An 18,562-nucleotide genomic window follows, 5' to 3' on the forward strand; every position below is an offset into this window, starting at 1 on the left:
ACATGTCTACCCCCATACATGAAGCTGTTGCAGGCCTGGCGAGCTCCTTTGGTGACAGACTGCTCCATCCTAGATGCATGAAGGAATATTATAGTGAATCCTTCCTCCAGCTTTAAAATTTTATAACTATCACTGATCCCAACAAAATCTACAAGTTTTTATATCCTTTCTGTTAGTGGGTAGATGGTGCTAATGCACAAATCCCATTTGTACAGTGTTTTATTTTTATTTTTATGGTTTTATAATTTTTACTTTGCCTCTGTGTGGACATGCAGATCTGGTTTAACCTATAAATAGCGATTGCCTGAATTTCCCTGAATTTTAATCCAGAGGCAGCAAATATATGCAGCTGACTATCAGCAGGGGGCGACAGACGCGATCTTCGACGACTTCCTCGCTTCTCTGGTGATTGACAGATTGAGTGGACCAATCACGTGCTGGTAATTGTGTTCTCTGTCCAATGAAGAGACGTGAGCGTTGGATAGTACTGGGTATTTGTTCTCCAAAACTGTTTGAGCCGGTTTTATCTAGTTTACAAGACGGAGTAGAGTTTTTATTCAACGGCCGGTTTCTACTTTGTAGAGTAAGCATTACGTTCTTATTTGTCAAATACGGTTAAAAAGCATTCGTTTTAGGGCGGTTTTCTCTTTTGTGTTATTTCTGTGGCGCCAGTTGTGTTAAGTGAACAGGTGAGTTACCACGTGTTGCATTTTTAGCTAGCTATGTAGAATTCTGTTTGACCTTGACATATGTCTTATCAAATAGTTGTCTTCGGAATTAACGACGTATAAATTAACACGTTTACCAAGTTAATGGCCAAGTGGCGCCGCTATGTCTTGGTAAGTAATGTTGTCGTCAGCGTTAAAACCATGCTAGTTTTCTTTTAGTACAGACTTTACCGCAAAAGCTTAAACTTTGTAATAAACATCCCCGGTTTTTCTAAAGCAAATAAATAAATTGGTAAAGAAATCACTATTCAATAATGTTTTAAAAAATGCAAGCAGTGATTGTAAAACATAATTGTTAATCAACAACCAGTTCTGTGATGCATATTTTTTTGTTTTCTAATGTTAACGTTTCAACTAGTATGAAAAATAATCACATTTACCTAATAAGAAGTAGGGCTAATTATGTGCGGCATTGCTACTGTATATTTAAGGCAGTTAGGGTGAGGGGTTTTCTTGCACTTGATATTTAAAATATTTTTAAGAATTTGAAAATTATTAATCTACTTTTTCTCAATGCTGAAAACGATGGGTCAAATTTGTGTAGAAAATCTTATAAATGTTAAATAATTCGTTTGTGGGTATTTGAGTAAGATTTTGTTGAAGATGTAAGAACCTATATATTTTGGGCAATGTCATGGATGGATATTATTCTCCTTACTTAACTGTGATCATCATGATATTCTCTTTTAAATTAATAGTTTTCAGCAATGTGACTGATTTGCTGCTTTTTGACAAACACATTAATTCAATTTTGAAATGAGGATGTAAGCTCGCCAGCAATATTACTTCTTCATGGCAGCTACTGGTGAAACTGCTGGACAAAATCTCCGCCTGCCTCTAACCACACTTAATTTCATCGCTTATCTGTTTAAGAAAAATACATATTTGAGAATAAACTGAACGTTTTATGATCTTGTTCTGTCCTAGAGGTAGTTTACCATCATTGTGCTGCAGGCAAATTTGACCTCATGGTTATTTTGACCATAATTATCACGGTTTTTGGTATTGTCGCGGTAAGGGGGCTTAAGAGACTTCAACTTCACTGAGTTTTGGCTAGCAGCTATGAACTTAACTGAACTATGGAAGCCCTGCATGGACAAGATGTCAAAAACTAAAAAAAAAAAAAAAACAGGCAGATTCCTCCTCTATTTACAAACTCCTGGGGATGTAACAAGTGGGCGTGGTGTGTCGACTACCGGATCTGACGTCGACGAATTTTTAGAATCGAGCCGTCGATGTCATTGACATTTCGCTACAGCTCTACTGGTATGGTAAATGCACTTTTGGGTCATTTTCAGCCGAAAAATTTAGGTTTTCTCATAGTTACAGCTGTGATGAAGCTTACTTTAATTGGTCAAAATGAGGTCAAACCCATGCTTTCCTAAGTTAAACTTTCCTAGAACAGCTGTGCTATAAAAAGTTTTTTTTTTCTCCCACAGTTGGTCTGTTTTAGTTTTCTAAGAAGCTTAACAAATGGATCCACGCAAGCCGCCTGATCACAGAGACAAAGCCAGTGCTTTTTGGCCAGGCCATGGAAGAGGACTGCACCCTGAGGAGTTGGCTGTAGGACGCGGTAGAGGCTTGATGCTCACCACAGTAGGGCCTGGTCTAGGACGAGCAAGGGCTTTACTCATTCCTGATGACAACCTTCAAGTACAAGCAGCATCTTTACCCTCTATTGGACCTGTGTTTGCTCGAGGTAGAGGGTTGCTGGCACTGCCTGATGATGGCTTAGGATTTGGCCGAGCCAGGGAGCTCAACTTCCCACCAACTCCGCCAAAGGTTGGATTGTCGAGAGGTGTAATTCTAGCCAAACAGGAGCCACAACTTGGACCTACACATCCATTTGAAACACAAGAGGTGGGAAACAGATTTATATGATACTATCATCATTATAAGTAAATTGCTTTGCATTTGGCATCACTGAATATGTCCTTGAATAGGTTGACACACCAACTCTGGGTCAAAAATCAACATTGGTCTCTATGTTCAGAGGAATGGGAGTTGAGCCCATCACTACTTGTGGAAGAGGAATTCCTGCAGTTGGTCTGTATTTTAATGGTCTTGAATAAAAATAAACTATTGTAACTACAGTTGGAAGTATGTAAAGTGTAAACAGGGTTGTGAGGGCTCCTGTGCCTTTGAAACAATAATTAAACGCTGAAGGTGATTTAGCTGGTTTAAGCGCAACAAACAAGTCAATAGGCTACATTTCCCAACAGGAAGAAAAGCAGCTGAAGAAATGGGAATACGAAGTACCCCTGTGGGTCTCGCCAGCGCCTCAGGGAGTCTTCCTGGAGACTCGCGGGACAACAGCAGCAGGTATGCCAAAAGAGGGCCATTATTAATGTATTCACTCAACCTTCTTTGGTTCTCTTGTAGGCCTGGGCAATAAATCGATTTAATAAATTCTAATATTTTGTTGGGGGTGATTAAAAAATAAAAAAAAAGGTTAATCGAATTTTTATGTAATGCTGCCCCCCCCCCCAGCTTCCGTAGCGTTTGTTTCACATAGCCATGACAAACACGTCACAGCATGCACGCAAAACAGCAACAACAGGCAACTCCATGGTCGCCAGTGAGAGTGGGAAGTTTGTTCCTAAGAAAGGAATTAAATCATCCATTGTTTGGAACTGGTTTCGGTTTGCTGCAACGGATGTGGAGCGTGCTGGAAAAACTATAAACGAATGTCTAGTAGTCTTAAGACTTGTGTAGTCACTTGGCATTTTATTGCATCTTGTTTGAAATATAAATATTCTGTATTCAGCATGCAGAGTTCGAATAATGGCAACAAGCCCAGCTCATCTGAAAGGGTGACGGGCTCCACTATCCCTCAACTTACACACCCATGGGTAGCCCGAAATGTATAGTTTACCTATGTTACATTAATTTTATAGACTCTCAGCGTAATCTTTTGAGCAGAGAGGAAGCAGAGCGCTGATCGTTTATGTGCTCCAGACAGCTGCGTCCTGCTTATGGCCACAGTTAGGGATGGGTTCCGTATTCGGTTCCTTTTGAAGATATTGACCAAAGGCAAAATTCCTTGGAATGGCATGTGTAAAGAAGTGTAAAACCTCAGATGAAAAAGGTTTTGGATTTTCACAGCTGGAATTTAAAGAAAATCTGATGTTTTTGACTGGTGCAGGAAAAACAGAAACTAGCTTCTGGTCTAAGCTCTGGGAAGCTGGTAATGTTTCACAAGGAGATCTGTTGAAATGGCTATAGAACACAACCCCCGATTCCTGTGTTTCTGTGTTAGCGTAATGGCAGAGAACAATGTGTCATCAGTCAGATGTAGCTCCTGAAGCCTCTGCTAGTCGGTCAGATTAATCACAACAAACTCATCAGAGCAGCTGCAATTATGACCCATAACAATAACATTTTAGGGATGATTACAGTATTTTGGAATATTGGAATGTTTTCATATGTTTCCATGTTTGGTGTTCTGAGTGTGAATTAGTCTCATAATAATTCTTAAAATACATGATGATCCCTAATATTTTATAATTTTTGTCTAGCATATTTTTTTCTTTTTTCTGAGCAGAGACCGTCTAAACCTCATGGTAGGAAATATTTTGCATTTTTGCAAAAAATCATGTAACACTCCTATGTAGGCGATTACAGGGACAATAGTTATTTGAACTAAGGGTTGGACCAGTATGGATCAGGTAGGTTCGACTACTGGAGCAATTTTAGGATTTGAGTAAAATTAAAAGAAGAAAGAGACCACAGACCAGAATTAAACTGCCGGCTTATTATTTGTAATAGTAAATAGACAATACACGAACAATAAACACACAACTTAAATTTACAATTGGTAACCCCTTGTTAAGATTTTTTGGAATTAAATGGGTTAAGTGTTTTTTTTCTTTTAAAACCCGTGTTTTGGGATTTAACACTTAATTCTAATTTGGGATAGGTTGCAACCTTTCAATAGACCCTAGTTTACGTTATCTGGTTTTTTCTATTTGTCTCCTTAAGTTTACTCAATTAGAATAAACCATCAAATTCAGCTCTATGGTTCCAGCAAAACCTTAGTTCTCTTTGACCCACGTTAATAAATTTTTCCGCAGGTATAACCCTTTCATGGAAATAACCTTGCATAGAAAAAGATTTACCCTTTTACCCGTATTCAAGTTCTCACAATCAAGTAAAACCAACAAAAAAACTTTACACAACCAAAATAATCCAGCAAAAGGCTGAACACATGTGCAGTTCACAGTCTCTAGTCTCCTTGTCGGTGGTTCTGAAGAACAGTTCGGCTCTTATTGAGTTCAGTGCCCTCCTGAAACAAGAAACAAAGCAACTCCCACCAGTGTTTGGAAGACCCATCCAACGTTGGTGAAGTCCAGGGCTGATTCAGCAGAGGGAGGTCTGCTGGCGACTACGGCTCAGCTCACGAATCCATGGGTGGCTCGCCATCTTAGCTCTTCACGTGGTTCCCGCGGTCGGGTTTAGGAGGTTGTCTTCCGACCCACACTAAAAGGCCTAGCATAACAAAATATGCATACATGAATAAAATGAGGCACCAGGTAGTGCTGAAATAAAACCCAGATTCTGTCTCATTTGTGCCGACGAACATGCAGCTCCTTCAAAACGGACAGAAAACGGCAACCGCCGGCCGTTACATTAACAGCCCTTCTCCCTCCAGCACTCACCATAACATGCTTCCCCATTTCACCCAGTCACTACTTTAGCGCCACATTTACATGAAATAATAGTTACATTACACATCTTTGCTCAACTAAAATTATACATTTCTTTTAACTCACCAAGTCCTTTTCACAACTTTACAAAACGTCTCCAACTGGAACAGATTGGAACATCAAAAACGTTTCTTGCTGTATTTTTGGTCACAAAAGGAAAATTCGCCTTAGGCAATTTCTTTTAAATCTTCAGCTCTCCTTCTCTCTTTCGCTGCGGTAGCTCTGCGTGCTGCAGTAGTTCTGGGTGTTGCTGCTCTTCTCCCTCGCTTAGCTACGACTAAGCAACCGAGCGATCCGGTTGGCTGTTATCAATCACATGGCTCGCACAACATCCGTTTACAAAAATAAAAGTCTGATGTCTTAAAAGTCTGAACAATAACAGTAACATTTCTATAATATAAGTTTTTTTTATTTGTTTAATTTATTTTTAAACAACTACAAACTATATTAATATAATTAAAACTATCCTGAAACCTGGGTTACAATCACGTTGAGTTTATTTTAATTATTCCAACAAGAAGTATATAAATAATAGAGTAGGGGCCTCATTTATAAAGCTTGTGAAAACGGTTGTAAAACTGCGTAAGCAGCTTTCCACGCAAACTCTGGGATTTATAAAAGAAAACGTAGTGGAAAAAGGTGTGCAACTTTAAGTTAATTAAGGACCTGGCTTACGCACATTTTTGACATGGAGAGCACCTGCAGCAACACATTCTCACACCCTAAGCGTTGAAAAACCGACGCTCTGGCACAGCGCGTCTGATTCCGATGCCTGCGGTAAAACGGAGGTTTGACCGAATTGTGACCTTTACCCTCTTGCTATTTAACCTTCCGTTCACCCCCATCCTAACCTTAACCAGCTTGCACATGCAAAGCTTTGCTTCACGTTTTATTGTTCCTCTAAAACACGCTTAAAGTTAGACTGACATACGGGGTTAAGATTAGGATGGGGGTGAGGGGACAGTTAAATCGTTAGAGGTGAAATCTCAGTTTTTACGCAGGCATCGGAAAACGACGCTCTGGCACTGTGCCTCGCTTCCCAACATGCAGGAGTTCCCAACAGGTTGAAAACAAACGCTTGATCACACCACGTCATTTTTCGACGCATATGGTGTGAGAATGTGTTGGCTGCTGAGAAGGATAAAATTATCATTTCCAGCAGCATTACCACTTGTACCACTTCGTGCGCACACAGAAAAAGTAAAACACGGCACAAAACACAAGGCACTTTGCATTGACAATTTATGGCAGAAAGTGGGCGTGTTGAGGGCGGGATGTGTTGTCACCTTTTTCATACCCTCAGAGTTTGCAGGTATGTGTCCATCTTCAGAATCAAAATCGGTACAGTTTACTTTTCTATTTTAATTTTCATTTCTGTGCTCCACCGGGAGCTTTAAGCTGACGAGTTCTCAGATGGTTTTAGCTCCACTATCTGTCAATATAATTCAATAATCTACAGATAAATAAAATAATGCACTGCCAGTTTTGCCGCTGTGTGTATATATTGATATAACTCTACAAAATATTTAACTGATAATTTATCAGAATAAATCTTCCTGATGCTGTAGTAACTCGCTAGCTCTGCTCGTTGTTGGGACTAATCCAGGATAACACGGAGATTCTACCGGTCCCAGAAGGATCGATTGTCGAAATATGGAGATAATCCTTAAGATTATATCTGTGTGTGCGTGCGTGCGTGTGTGTAGTAGCTTTCCCAGATGACTTGTTTTTTCCTTACTGGAGCTAACACGGTTAGCAGTTTTGCTGCAGTCATGCTAACGGGACTCATCTGGAGTCCAGAAGTAGCGGTGCAGTTCTAGATCAGTGGTTCCCAAACTTATTTAGCCGCGCACCCCCTTCTATGTCCCGACCCTGTCGACGCCCCAGCCCCCATAAAGATGTCAAGCTAAACAGACAGGATTAAAAAAATTCCCCATCACTTTCATTTTTTAAATAGTAATTAATAAACATTCGATACCATTACAATTTCCTTTGGTTTCATTTTAAATAAATATTTAGAGTGCCCAGGTAGCACATAAACAATGCAATTTAACGGTTTTCTTAAAGTAGGAACGTTTTAACCTGTGCGGCCAGAGCGCTCTCCTTCCTTCTGTTCTGCGTAAACCTGAGCTGATCACCTACTTGTGCGTAATCAAATGTCAATAGGGGACAAGATATAGCCATGATGTTCACTTTTACCTCAGACCGACTTATTGCTGTTTTATGGTGTGGCTGAATCTGCGATCCGCTGCCACGCTGACTGGAATAACAAATGCTGCAGTAACAGGACTTGTGGTCAGGTTCATGAGGAGTCACTGGCTGTAGCGGACCCGACTCATCCCAGAAGCTAATATCTTAATTTGACCTTGAATAAAAAAATAACCTCTTAAAAGTTTTTATCACGGTGGAGGCAGCGTTCATTTCTGCCTTCAGTCTGACAGCGCGCCGGAGTTAAAGCAGCGTTCGCGCTTATTGAATCTGTGTGTGTGTGTGCACGCGTGCGCGGCACAGCCGCTCAAGTCACCGCGTCTCGTTATTGGCGCTATTTAAACCAATGTTGTAAAATTACTTCTGCCCAGCCCAGATGTGCTCACATGTGCACCCGTGAGCCGTGGTTCCGCTGGAACGCGTCTGACCACTGACAGACGCACTCTGAACTTCAGATCTTCAGCGCGCTGTCAATAGCCTGAATGGGAATCATTTCTTGTTATTTTGTTCCATCCACAATGTTCAGTGTGAGGTTTACAATGTCAGGACACCTGCATGAGACAGGGTGTTAATTACAATCTGCCAGAATGACTCGCCACCTTCAGATTTCTCCAACACCGTTAAAAATGATCAAATATGGAACATATCGGCGTGCGCAGGCCAGAGTGCTGAAGCTCGGCACATTGTTATTATGAAGCTAGGGCACACGTGGAGGACACGCGTGCAAAAATATACTTGTTTTCAATTACATTTATTGGGCCCACTTACTTTTTCTTTGGCCCACCCACAAATGAGTTTCTACGCTAATGGTGACATATGACAGACTTCTCTGAGCTCCGCAGCCATTACACTTTTCACCTTGCGCACCCCCAGTGGTGCGCGCACCACACTTTGGGAATCCCTTTTCTAGATGGATTAAATATGTAGGTTATCATTTTAGATCAGACCTGTGTTATTTAAAAATGCATGTAGGACACGAATATATGGCTCAGACCTTTTGCTGCAGCTGTAAATGCAATTTTCTTTAATAATTAAGAGCACAAAAGTAAACAAAATACAGTTATTCACAATACTAGCAACAACAGCTACCTTGTTTTATGTGTTGGAGTGACGTATGCAAAACACAGTTTTTCTCTGTCTGGAGGAGAGGATTTTGATGTTCTGTTATGACTTATGAAGATATTTCCTTAACAAAATGTAATACTGAACCCAGTTCATATTTTTATAGATGGTATAGTGTAGTTATACTGAATTTCTACAATTTTAATGCCTCGTCTGGCCAATAGCTTGAAAGCACTGGCCAAATTCCGTGGTACCAACCAAGAACCAATTCGCCGTCGTCATCGTCTTCCTCTGCTTATCCTGGTCCGGGTCGCGGGGGCAGTATCCCAACTAGGGAGCTCCAGACAGTCCTCTTCCCGGCCTTCTCCACCAGATTCTCCGGCAGGACCCCAAGGCGTTCCCGGACCAGATTGGAGATATAACCTCTCTAACGTTTCCTGGGTCGACCCGGGGGCCTCCTGCCGGCAGGACATGCCCGAACACCTCCCCGGGGAGGCGTCCAGGTTGGCATCCTGACCAGATGCCCAAACCACCTCAACTGGCTCCTTTCGATCCGGAGGAGCAGCGGTTCTACTCCGAGTCCCTCCTGAATGTCCGAGCTCCTCACCCTATCTCTAAGGCTGAGCCCGGCCACCCTATGGAGGAAACTCAACTCGGCCGCGAACCTACACAGCATGAGCTGAACGTCAGAGCTGGATGAAGCTAGGAGGACCACATCCGCAAAAAGTAGAGATGAGATTCTCCTGCCACCAAACTCGACACACTCCACACCACGGCTGCACCTAGAAATTCTGTCCATAAAGGTAATGAACAGAACCAGTGACAAAGGGCAGCCCTGGCGGAGTCCAACCCTCACCGGGAACAGGTCCTACTTACTATCGGCTATGCAGACCAAACTCACGCTCCTCTGGTAAAGGGACTGAATGGCCCTTAACAGAAAGCCACCCACCCGATAATCCTGGAGCGTCCCCCACAGGGTGCCCCTGGAGAGACGGTCATAAGCCTTCTCCAAATCCACAAAACACATGTGGATTGGTTGGGCAAACTCCCATGCCCCTTCCATCACCCTTGCAAGGGTATAGAGCTGGTCCACAGTTCCACGGCCAGGACGAAAACCTCATTGCTCCTCCTCAATCTGACATTCAACTATCGATCAGACCCTCCTCTCCAGTACCTTGGAGTAGACCTTTCCAGGGAGGCTGAGGAGTGTGATCCCCCTGTAGTTGGGACACACCCTCAGGTCACCCTTCTAAAAGATGGGGACCACCACCCTGGTCTGCCACTCGACAGGAACTGCCCCCCATGACCACGCAATGTTGCAGAGACGTGTCAACCATGAGAGCCCTACAACATCCATAGCCTTGAGATACCCAGGACGAACCTCATCCGCCCCCCGGGGCTCCGTCGCTGTGTAGTTGTTGACTACCTCAGCAACTTCTGCCCCCGAGATTGGACAGTCCATTCCCAGGTCTCCCGGCTCTGGTTCCTCCTCGGAATGCGCATAGGTGGGATTGAGGAGCTCCTCAAAGTATTCCTTCCACCGTCCGACTATAGCCCCAGTTGACGTCCGCAGCTCCCCATCCCCACTGTAAACAGTGTGAGCGAGTTGCTGCCTTCCTCTCCTGAGGCGCCGGACAGTTTGCCAGAACCTCCTTGGAGCCGATCGATACTTTCTCCATAGCCTCACTAAACTCCTCCCACGCCCGAGATTTTGCCTCGGCAACTGCCACTGCTGCACCCTGCTTGGCTATCCGGTACCTGTCTGCTGCCTCCGGAGACCCACAGACCAGCCACGCCCTGTAGGCCTCCTTCAGCTTGATGGCTCCCCGAACCTCTGGTGTCCACCAGCGGCTACTGGGGTTGCCACCACGACTGGCACTGGCCACCTTGCGACCACAGCTAGCAACAGCTGCCTCAACAATCGCAGAGGGGATCAAGGCCCACTTGGAATCAATGTCCCCCACTGCTCTCGGGACACGGTCAAAGCTCTGCCGGAGGTGGGAGTTGAAGACGGTCTTAACAGGTTCTTCTGCCAGGCGTTCCCAGCAGACCCTCACTATGCGTTTGGGTCTGCCAGGTCTACGCGGCATTTTCCCCTGCCATCTGATCCAACTCACCACCAGGTGGTGATTAGTTGACAGCTCCGCCCCTCTCTTCACTCGGGTGTTCAAAACATACGGCCGCAGGTCAGATGATACGACTACAAAGTATCATCGACCTGCGACCTAGGCTGCCCTGGTACCAAGTGTACCGATGAGCATCCTTATGTTCGAACATGGTGTTCGTTATGGCCAAACTGCGGCTTGCACAGAAGTCCAATAACGAAACGTCACTCGAGTTCAAATCAGGCGGGCCATTCCTCCCAATCACACCCCTCCTGGTCAAGCTGTCATTGCCCACGTGAGCATTGAAGTCCCCCAGCAGGACAATGGAGTCCCCTGATGCAGCACTATCTAGCACTCGTCCCAGGGACTCCAAAAAGGGTGGGTACTCTGTACTGATATTTGGCCCATAAGCACAAACAACAGTCAGGACCCATTCCCCGACCCGAAGGTGCAGGGAACTACCCTCTCGTCCCCCGGGGTAAACCCCAACACACAGGCAGAGAGTCTTGGGGCTAAGAAAAAGCCAGCCCTCTGCCTCTCACCTGGAGCAACTCCAGCAAAGGAGAGTGTCCACCCCCTCTCAAGGATTTAGGTTCCAGAGCCAATGCTATGTGTTGAGGTGAGTCCGACTATATCCAGCCGGTACCGCTCAACCTCTGCCACAAGCTCCTGCTCCTTCCCCGCCAGCGAGGTGAAGTTCCATGTCCCAAAAGCCAGTTTCCTTGTCCGGGGATCAGACCGCCAAGGCTCCCGCCTTGGTCTGCCGCCCGATCCACATTGCACCGGACCCTTCTTGTTCCTCCTGCGAGTGGTGGGTCCAGAGCTGGATGAGCCCATGTATCCGGTTCGGGCTGGGCCCGGCCGGGCCCCATGGGCAAAAGCCCGGCCACCAGGCGCTCGCCCATGGGCCCCAACCCCAGGCCTGGCTCCAGGGTAGGACCCTGGTAACCCCCCGGGCCGGGTACTCCAACTCTTTGAATTCACATCCATGAAAGATCCTGTGAAGGATCCTGTGAACTGTTCTTTGTCTCACTCTTCACCTAAGACCAATTTGTCATGGGAGACCCTACCAGTGGCACAAAGTGCCCCAGACAACATAGCTCCTAGGATCATTAGGGCACTCAAACTCCTCCACCACAATAAGGTGACGGTTCAAGTGCGTTTGTCTCACTGCAGAAATAAAAACTCACACAAAGCATCAATAGTCAAATGCAGCCACTCGTCAACACTCGTCTGTGTGAGCCTGACTTGTCAGAAGGCTGAGCAAATAATCTGTCAAATAAATAATCATGCTAGATCAGCCTTTCTCTGGAAGATGACACCGGGTTCTGGCCACTATAAGCCGATATGGATAATAAATAAATAAATGTCACAAATTTACACAGGTAACCCCATTGCAGCGTCGTACATTCCCTCAGCCATTATGCATATCCTGTTTCAATTCCATCTGCATTTGTTTACTGCTTGTGTTGCTATTAGGTAACATAAAGAATGCCGACATGAAAAGGCGCATGTCTCCACCTACTGTACCAGAGTAGAACAAACTAAATTTCAGGGACTGGTTTTTTAATGCGCATGCAAACTAGTATCAGAGTTTCCCCTAGGAATTTTTCCGGCGGTGGGCGGCTTGGGGAGAAATTATGACACGTCTCTAAATAAAGTAAAATTTTCCAGTGCAGATTGGAGACAACCCATTGAAGCACTGATTTGATCTCATTTCAGAGAAAAATTGAACAGGTTAGATGCACCTAATAAATAAAATTACTAACAAACTCAGGAATCTTTCTTTGCTTCACTGTTCTGGTGCTGAGAATATCACTAATGCGGATCAAAGGAGATACACAGATGAATGCACCTCTTATTTATTATTTGGAGACTACATTTATTGCAGCTGGCAGAGATTTTTTTCTATTGATACACGGAATTTACAGAATCATTTTAAATGTTAATAGGGGAAGACTGCAGGAGGGAGCGGTAAAATACAGGGGGTCCCCAGCAAAAACAAGAAACTACGAGTCTGATGAAACCCGCTGGTTTTCCATCAGGCAGTCACGGGGCAGCTCCAACGACCCAGTGGCTGTGCTGGGTCAATGTTATTCGAGCTCAGCCCGGTGTCGGACACCGGCTCGGCCGTGAACGAGCCGAGGCGACTTCGTGCTCTGCTAAAGAAGAAGTGTTATTTTCCTGCTTCAGAAGAAGCGTTCAACGTGGTTTTACGCTTTCTCCGAGACATGTCACGTCGCTAAGTTGTTAGCGCCGTGCGCTAACACATCAATTGTGCAGCGTAGCCTGCTGGAGGTTTTAAGGGTTCAGATGAAAACACCCGACCTCTCAGGCTGCTCTTACATCGATCTTAAGTTGTCGCTGTTGCGCTCACATCGTAATACAGTATTAGATGTGCTTAAAGTCAGACATGAATAAATAAATTTTACATGAATAAGTGATGCTTAACCTGGTGGGGGAGGAGAACCTGGCCTATTAAGCACTGGAGGAAACCCTGTCAAGATCATCAACACTTGTTTATCTTAATGCTATTGAAACATGTAAACCACAAAGCATTATATCCACTGCTACCTTTCTAATTTTAAACTCAGTAACTTTTGCTGTAACTTCACCTTGCCCTGCCTGCTCCTCCTTGCTGCCAGCCGGCTGTGATCACAAGCAACAACATAGTAGTTCCCGCTGCTTCTTCGGGAAACAGCGCAAAAAAAAAACTTGGGATCTTGTAGGCGTGGCGGTGGGATTTCAGCCGTGGCGGCCCGCCACGGCTACGCCTATGTAAGGGAAACCCTGAGGATAAAGACTCACAGCTTATTACAATAAGATCAACCTGGATCCACTTAAATTGTGGTCAGTGCGCATTAGGGTTGTCACGGTAACTGTTGTAGCATTAAACCCCGGTAAAAAAGTTGACAATAATAATAACCATCTTGTTTTTAAAAAAAAACTATTTTATCTCGGTGGGTTTACCGTGGCTGCGGTGTAGGCGCGGTGACCCTTACCAGCCACCGTATCATCTGCTGAAGTTGCCGGCGGCACATGCACACTTTGTTGTTTACAACCAAAACTTTCTTGAAGCTAAAGCTGAAATAATGGCCAAAGGAGGAGACGGCAGCGCTCAGGACATTTTTTTTGTCCCTCAAAGAAGACAAAGTCGGAAGTACGGGCATTTTTTGGATATTTGAAGAATCCCGAGGGACAGTTGATAGAAGACGACTATCCTGTTTGCAGCACGTGCAGAAAAAGTGTCTGTGAAAAGGCAGCAACGCTTCAAATCTCATGACACATGTGCGTGACCATCACCCACAACTCTACAGTCAACGCAAGGCAAGCTAACGTTAGCGTTTTAGCTGAAATGCGTGATCCGAGGATTTGGGTTGAGGGAGAATGCAACGAGTCGTTATATAAAGCAGCCGCAGCGCCGCTACCTGCATATAAACCGTATCGCGGACACCCCATGTTGAAATGACGCTATGCATTACGGGGCTCCCAGGGGCAGATAAGAGTTGGTCTCTCTCCAAGAATCATTGTGAATTTAACAATGATTACTGCCTGATGACATTTTCCCACATCTGCAAAGCTCACTGGAAAGACACAAACCGAGGACAATATTTTCCTGATATAGGGTTTATTACTCAAGTAAGGGTAAAAAAGTATCTGATTAGAAGGCTACTTGAGTACTGAGTATCATCTGATCTAATATTTTTAAAATGATGACATCAAACAGACAAAAAATAAGAAGTTATGGGCAAATATGTAAACAACATAACTACAAAATAACACATTTTAGGCTAAATTTAGACACAAACTGAGGACAATATTTCCTGACATACAGGGTTTATTTAATTGTGTGAAAATGTTGCACGTTTAAAAAAAAATATCGCGATAATACCGAAAACCGTGGTAATTTTGATCACAATAACCATGAGGTTAAATTTTCACACCGTGACAACCCTAGTGCGCATGTAACCACAGTGGCTGTGTCTTAACAGCTGCAGCTTAGACATCTCATGGGGATAAAAAATATATATACAGTTGGATTTCATCTGTGTAAAGATGATAGGAGATTCCATTAGGAGTTTAGAATGTGCTGAAGAGGAAGCTATTAAAGTAAAAGTAGACGCCCCAGCATAGAACCTTGAGACACCATGGGTGAGATAGGTGGTGGGGGATCAAACGGATAAAGTCACAGAGAAGGATCGCTCAGACAGGTAAGAGGAGAACCACTCAGTAGCAGATCCTGACGGTCCTGACCAGAAATCAGAGAAGCATTTATAGGGGGCACACTGGAACGGATTGACTGAAAGCATTTTTAAACAAAGAAATTGTATTTAAATAAAGTACATAGAGGGCTTCATAGAGTTAACTAGTTTTATTAGCTTAGGCCAGGGGTCGGTAACCTGTTCCCATCAAAGTTTATTACCGGTTTCCCACAGTAAAGAAAACACTGGGAGCCACAGCAGAGCGCTGCTTAAACCAATCACAACAGGTGGCAGCAGCCAATACCGGTCGCTCCTGTATGTCAGATTTATCTTTCAACAAAACATAATCAATAAAACAATTTGTATAAAAGTAGGGCTGCTCGATTATGGCAAAAATAATAATCACGATTGTTGTGACTGAAATTTAGATCTCGATTATTTAAGACAATTTTTCAATTTATGCTGATTTTATTCGTTTTTATTCAGTCATAAAACTGCTCAGGGCACAATCAGGACAAAAATAAGAAACAAGATGATCACTAAAATAACTCCTTATTCCCAATATAAAAAGACTAATATACTTATAGCTCATAGTTTATGACCTAAGGGCTATAGACCTTGGTTTAACTTCTGTAAGTCTAACCAGTACAGACCCAAATACCAATATCTTGCAAATACTGACAGCATGAATTATACAGTGGCATTTATAACAAATAAACGCAAATGAAGTGATGTTCACAAAATGTTACATAACATTTATTGAGTCGTGTCAAGGTGCTGTAGGAGAGTACACTAGCACCGTGTCCTCAGAGAGATTAGTTATTAGTTATCAGCGTGATGAACTTATTTCTACCTTATTTATAAACTATTTATTTACAAGTCCATCAGTTAATGTAATAATTGTCCCAACTACAGCTGCACACACACCCCCCAACCCAGTCTCACAGCAATCAGGAGCAAGCTGCATGTGTGTTTAGCGTGCCGCACGTGCATATTTAGCCGTTTTTTGCGGCTCAGGAGCCCGCAAGTACGGTGTGTGTCACTCACTCTGGTTACTCCAACAAGGAGCCGGTTCTGAGAGCCGTTTCTATAGCGACTGACACATCACTACATCATTCCCTTTCCCATTGTCCTGAAGAACGGTCCGGAGCGCAGGCGGAGTGTTTAGCTAACCTGCAGGAAATGTCTACGACAGTTATCCAGAAAGTAGCTAAGGGTTACCAGAGATGTTTCTGAGGTGTTCGCTAGGTACTTTTAAGATTTAAAAAGTCAAGAAGGGGGTCTGAAAAGCTGTTGGAAATAGCGTCCTAGTCGCTACGTTGGCAACACTGTGGGAGGAGTGCTTCATTTGCAACTCAGGGCAGCGCAAGTGGGAGGAGCAAATAATCGGCTTGTTTTGTTTGTATAATCGTTCAAAACTCAGATCGTAATTGTGATTAAAATTCGATTAATTGAGCAGCCCTATATAAAATGGATCCAGAAGTTGTAGCCTGTCTCTGCCTACAGTATTTTGATATTTTTCACCCTGTTAGCGGTTTTACTGAGCAAGTTCCACTTTTGTCACACGTTTCTATTTAAAACATGTTTGAACTGTTCAGAATACAAATCCTAGCTCTGTCACGTTTGGTTATTGTAATTAAACTTTGTAGGTGGGGAAGATAAGAAAAGGATCCAATCAATTTGTTTTTCCCTCATTTACAGTGACTGATATTAAGGCAGAGTGCGCCTGTCTCTGGTGTTTATCAAGTTTATTTTATCTTTTTGCAACAATTTTCAAAAGAAAACAAAATAGTTAAAAGCAGGGCTTGTGTTGACTGGACAGCAAAGGCAGTTTTACCATTAGGCATAAGTCGGCGGCCACCTGGGGCCCCCTTGTGTTGGGGGGGCCCCTAGCCCTGACCGCCGGCAACCCTCTGTTAATGCCACAATATTCTTATGACCAATCTGTCGCCGCAGACGGGATTGGACATGCGCACTTCTCATTACCATAATTCCTGAACTGTTCAAGATGTCATTAAAATTCCAAAAGTGCTGAAAAGATTAAAAATGGGGCTTTTTGTGCATATGCAATACATTACGGTAGCCACCGGGATTCCCTGTCTTGAGCGCAACGAATCACAACACTGATTCAGAGGCGTGCTGAGTTTGTTATCCAGAATGCTCCGTTTTATAACTTTTGAATGGCTGATCAGATTCAAAAAATCCCAACGGTTCCTAAAAGTACATAATAAACAGCTTTCCAGCGATCTATAGCATGAAGCAATCAGAGTTATGGACAATATCGCTACGAGGGGAAATCCTGCTGTACAGCCTGATTGAAACGAAGTGCAGCGCCGCGGTGAAAGCGGATAACGGACCGGGGAAGCTAATTAGCATAAAAAGCCTTCATGAAATTATGGAAATGCCTCAAAGAAAATCAACACGATCTATTAGGTGTCCCAGAAGGCTTATATCTGAAGACAGTGACCACGAAGAAGGACAGATCTCTGGTGAACCAGGGTATGAATGTTTGTTCCGTCTTTATTTTTTTTATTTGAACAACCCTCATTTATTTGCTAATTGTAAGATTCAGCTTCATTCCGGCATTATTTATCTTTTTACAATAAATAATTATTTTTGCTAAAACAAGTTTTTGGTATAGCAGTGCACGGTGTGCAAGAGAAGCAGCCCATTGCAGTGTGAGATGCGCTCTGCCTGCAGCTGGAGAGAAACTGCTTAAAGGTCTACCACATCAAAAAAAACGTCTGAAAGTTTACAAAAATAAATGGTCTTAAAACTGCTAAAAAAGATACCAAGGTTAAAACTTTTTTAAGAATAGATGCATTACAGTTCAAAGTTTAAATTGTTCATTCCAGATTGTTTGCCCAGTAATTTTGAAGTTCATGTTCAGTAATAAATGTAAAAAATTCAAGTCCGTTTTTTGCCTTTTTCACTTTTAAGCTGATTTTTTAAAGGTTTTAATAGAAATGAATTCTAAATACAAACCATACACTGAAAGCTGAGGTTACACACACTTTGCACTTTTTATTACAATTTTACAGCCATAAGATTAAAAAACATACCAGGTGGCCCTGTTATAATTATGGTCATAAGAGGGTTATTAAGACAGCGATGCACAAACAGGAAGTGATTGGTAGTCATTCCACTCCAATCCAGTTGGTGGTGGTAATGCACCAAATTGTTGTTTGCCAAGTGCCATAAGACCACAAATAAGAGAAGAGGCAGGAGCGTTCGAAAATATTAAGCATGAAATGGTTATCCTAGTGGCTCCAATAAGTGAAAGAAGCAGCATGCTTCATAAAAGCTTTTATCTTAACTTCTGAAAGTGACGTCGTTTTTCGATGTAAACATCAAAAGGAAGCCGAAAGGAAAGACATCAAAAGGAAGCAGGAAAGACAATGGAAAATGTTTAAAGGGAGGAAAGCATAGACCAAAATGGAAAATAGAAATAAAAACTAAGTCTAAAGCACTGGAGCACTGACAGGAAAAAGAAAGCAGAGCAAATATTGAAAGCGCTCAAAGGGAGGGAAATACAGGAAAAAAGAGGAGGA

The 18,562-nt window shown here is 43.3% G+C and overlaps 1 protein-coding gene across 3 annotated transcripts in view; it reads left to right on the forward strand.

The window, feature by feature from the left end:
• Positions 1-500: 500 nt before the first annotated feature.
• The window catches only part of piwil2 (piwi-like RNA-mediated gene silencing 2), a 95,304-nt gene continuing 77,242 nt past the window's right edge, over positions 501-18,562 (forward strand). For 2 of the 3 annotated variants that reach the window (XM_015972007.3, XM_015972009.3), the window contains exons 1-4: positions 550-689; positions 2,168-2,588; positions 2,672-2,774; positions 2,951-3,050. In XM_015972007.3, coding sequence (XP_015827493.3) covers positions 2,202-2,588; positions 2,672-2,774; positions 2,951-3,050 — 590 coding nt within the window. In that variant the 5' untranslated portion in view covers positions 550-689; positions 2,168-2,201. Of the gene's footprint in view, positions 690-2,167; positions 2,589-2,671; positions 2,775-2,950; positions 3,051-18,562 lie in introns of all 3 variants that reach the window. The other variant, XM_015972008.3, reaches the window with a different exon arrangement.

Source organism: Nothobranchius furzeri, chromosome 17 (genome assembly GCF_043380555.1).
Source record: "Nothobranchius furzeri strain GRZ-AD chromosome 17, NfurGRZ-RIMD1, whole genome shotgun sequence".
Lineage (NCBI taxonomy): Eukaryota > Metazoa > Chordata > Actinopteri > Cyprinodontiformes > Nothobranchiidae > Nothobranchius > Nothobranchius furzeri.